Here is a 4,099-nt window from a genome sequence, read left to right on the forward strand (position 1 = left end):
ATACACATACACATACACATACACATACACATACACATACACATACACATACACATACACATACCCGCATGGGCGCAGTTGTGTCCATGGAGTTGCCCAAAAACCTTCGCATGATCCGCTCAGTACTATTTGATCCCCGGCTTCTCTTGAAGCTACCCGCACTCCCGCGCTTTTTAGGACCCGTGCTTTTTAAAAGGGGTGACGTTTTGGCCTGTTTAGATAACACCGACGAGTTGCTTGACCGCTTGCGTCCCGGTATTTTGAACTGTTTAAAGCGGTACCATGATATACGATAAACGGTCGCTTTATCTCAATTGTCGTACGGTGATTCTGAGTGGTATCTATTGCAGTGTAAACAGTAGGTGATGACAGGTAATGCAGAGACACATGATCAAGGAGCTACTGGGGATAACAGCCCCACCTGGCTAATGCTTACACAAACACACATCGTAAAAGTATGACCTCATATTCAAAACCTTGATTGTCCCGATATGCTCCACTCTGTATAGCGGTATGTGCAGGGTGGTTGAGATAGTCCCAGTATGTCCAGACACACCGCTGCTGACATGTGGCTGACATACGTATATTTTGTGTTCAGAGTTGTATACAGAATAGTATCAACAGCTGATATTGGAACTACCAGTTGGACTTCTTCTTGTAAGGTCTCATTAGATACCCGTTAATGTATCTAACCAATCCTTGACACAACATATGAAACTGACAGATTTACAGGAGCGCCTATGCATACTATTTGCAATGAAGTTTTCTTGAGGTACATTGTATTTATAATCTGAAATGCGAAGTCCAAACAGTTACCGTTCACGGTTTTACCCGAATATTCAATGGGCATTGTACTGACAATAAGTACAATTAAAAGGTCAACAACTCAGTGTGACTTCGGCTATAGCCATCCCATGAACACCCATATGACGCTCATACATACACACGATGCCCGCACACGCACACACACAATGAATCACCCACATCCCATAGCGTAAAGTGTCCTTGTCGTCAACTGAAACCAACGTCTCCCTAGTCGCTGCATGCCTGACTTACCCAGAACGTGCCCGTGCTCTCCCGACGGGGTTCAGGCACTACCTCGTCCCGGTTTGGCGAGTCTCTCTCATTCCGGTATATATTGGACGGGTTGTACTTGGCCTTATCATCGACCCCCAGCGACAGCCCGTGCCGCTTTATCTGCTCCGCACTGCTTGTGCACATCAACGAACAAATGGGCAGTGAACAAACGCTTCATTTGAGAGAAATAGGCACAAATACAAAACTGGGCCGATATAGTAGTGTGTCACTGCGACCCACTCTTGCCACCAATACGCATCACGACAGACACGCAACACACAACACGACACACAACACACAACAACACACACCTCCTGTCCGGTCTTTCAGAATTGTGACTGTCATCTGTAACGTTTGAGTCAACATTGGTAATCATACTGCGCCGAAGGTCACCCGCAGGCATGCCGTCTAGCTCTTCTATGGCGATTGCGTGAGACTTTCCCTTTTCGATATCTTCCGCAGTTCCTTTGGGCAAAATAAGTGACAAATTTTACTACACCTATCTGTAGTTTTGGGGCGTACACTTGCGCAGTGCCAAGAAGCTCATACATGGAAAGTATACAAAATTATACAAATTAATTTTGAAATTTAAACAAACTGTCCTTGTATGTTTATATTCACGTCGCTAGAATAGAATGGTATAGATCGTTACACATACATACCTACAGGCACAGACATACCTACCCACATACTTACCAAATTACTTAACGACATACAGGCATATATGTCCGTATACACACATACATATAGGCATGTATGTCTGTATGCACACGTACATACAGGCATATATGCCTGTATGCACACATACATACAGGCATATAAATCCATACGCGCACATGCATACACACACATATACCGCCATATACGTTTTCAGCTATACCATTTTGTGGAGAAGTCCCATCTGCCTCATCGGAGTGCATGCGCATGTCAGACTGAGAAACGATCGCGTCCTCGTCATCCGCATTAATTTGTACAGCACTGCGTGCACCGAGTGTTAAACGTTATGAACTTAACGTAAATAGAAATGCAGACAAGGGAAGCGCACCGATGATGTGATGTGTGCGAGTGCCAGGGTATGGTAAAGGTTACAAACTTAACGGTCAGTGGTGTAGACATAACAGCCGACAAGGGAGGTGCACCGATGATGTGTGCGAGTGTCAGGGCAGATGGCACATATTGACACGCGGATATTGAAATCCATAGATTAACAAAAGGACGTGAGATGTATATGAATCACAGGTCCCTGTGGGGACATGACAGACGCAGGTGGATGCGCACCGCTACTACTGCGTGCCTGCGACCCTGACGCACAAGCCTGGGCCTGTTTCTTGGGGTGTACTGTACGAGGTGCGGGTGCTTCACACTTGGGTATGACTAGGATGAGCAGGAGGCGATCACAAGCATGCGCACTTCCCATGTGTAATAATGCAAGCGCATCTGTAGGCAGGATGACTCATACACAAGCTATCTTATCTACACGTAAATGGATTGGCTCAATTATAGACCCATGCAACAGTTTGCATGATTACTTTCGGAGTTCAAGTGGGCTTAACCGAAATACCAAATACTGATTTTTCATCACATAGATGAAGTTCAATATTTGCTGACCAGAGCTCACACAAAGACAATAAAGGGGCCTCCATGTACATACACGCCAAACATGAGCAATATAAATTGAGTCTGTTGGTAGTACCGTTAATTCCACTTGAACTCCGAAAGACATAACCATTCAACTACATAGCCGTTTTACCTAGTGTACGTATCTCGGAATGCGAAAGCACGTTTTAAATACTGACGACCGTACAGTCACACTACTGACTACAGGCAAGCACGCATACACATACATTGCACCCATCATATGCTCACGCATACACATGCGAATGAGTCTTTTCACCTTTCAGTCGAGCTACCCAAATTTCAGTACAGAATATAATCGAACAGAGCGCATTGTCATCACACTCATGCCCAACGACGTGATATCGAGATTGTGTATGGCATTGAGTAATACACTAACACCCTCAGCATGTCAAACACACAAGGAATATAAGTATGTTCACGGAGAACGACATTTTATCGGACCCCACACACATACATACACACACACACACGTACGCATACACATACACATTGACATACACACATATATAGACACATACACATGCATATGCATAGGCAGGCACATCAGTATACACATACACATAGACACACACATATGTATACTACATATCAACATACACATAGGTACATATACATACGCAGACCGACATTTTAGACATAGACTAAGGCATAGACATGGACATAATATACACCTGCACCTACACATATCCTCACACCTGTGCCTTGGCCCTATGAGCTCCTTTGACCGTCTCCGCACTTTCCTTCCGAAGCGATAGAAGCCCTCTGCGTAATAGTTTTCTTTCTGCAGTTCCTCTTCGTCCGGTTCAGCGAACAGCAGATTGATCAGATGTGACACGGGCTTGATCTGCGCGGAATGCGTTAGGTGTATGTGCAGGGATGAGTGTGTGTTTGTGAGTATGTAGAGCACAGAAGGGCATGATATGTGCATACACAACCACAGACCACCCACCAAACAGACTTTTGATATTCCGAGCGTCTGTGGGTATGTGGTTGTGTAGTTGGTGGCAGGTATCACTTTTTATTTACAAATCATACTACGGTACAGATCATAACATTTTGTATAGATAGCAATAACGCTTTATTTTCTTCGGGTCCGCAAAAGGAGATCCCGCGCATACACCGACGTATATCCAATCAATTGCTGATACGAACAAGGGTGTGTGAACTTAAGCCTCCAGTCAGAGAGATGGAAGTTAACACACAAATGTAGAAACATATATAATCCCATAGGATTATCGCAAGGCACAAACACACGCACAAATCGAAACAGACTTGGGTTTTAGGCGAGAATATACAACAGACAAATAGAACCAGATATGAACTCAATAAGTCATCACAAGACACACTACAACACACTCACAAATATATATGTAATATCTAATAT

The 4,099-nt window shown here is 44.2% G+C and overlaps 1 protein-coding gene across 1 annotated transcript in view; it reads right to left on the reverse strand.

Moving 5' to 3' along the window:
• Positions 1 to 4,099, reverse strand: part of SARC_09340 (hypothetical protein) — a gene marked incomplete at both ends in the record, with an annotated part of 24,808 nt that overhangs the window by 16,036 nt on the left and 4,673 nt on the right. Inside the window, 5 exons of the mRNA XM_014296648.1 lie at positions 65 to 265; positions 1,057 to 1,207; positions 1,389 to 1,542; positions 1,958 to 2,055; positions 3,411 to 3,559. Coding sequence (XP_014152123.1) covers positions 65 to 265; positions 1,057 to 1,207; positions 1,389 to 1,542; positions 1,958 to 2,055; positions 3,411 to 3,559 — 753 coding nt within the window. The remainder of the gene's footprint in view (positions 1 to 64; positions 266 to 1,056; positions 1,208 to 1,388; positions 1,543 to 1,957; positions 2,056 to 3,410; positions 3,560 to 4,099) is intronic.

Source organism: Sphaeroforma arctica (genome assembly GCF_001186125.1).
Source record: "Sphaeroforma arctica JP610 unplaced genomic scaffold supercont1.939, whole genome shotgun sequence".
In the NCBI taxonomy this organism is placed as follows: domain Eukaryota; class Ichthyosporea; order Ichthyophonida; genus Sphaeroforma; species Sphaeroforma arctica.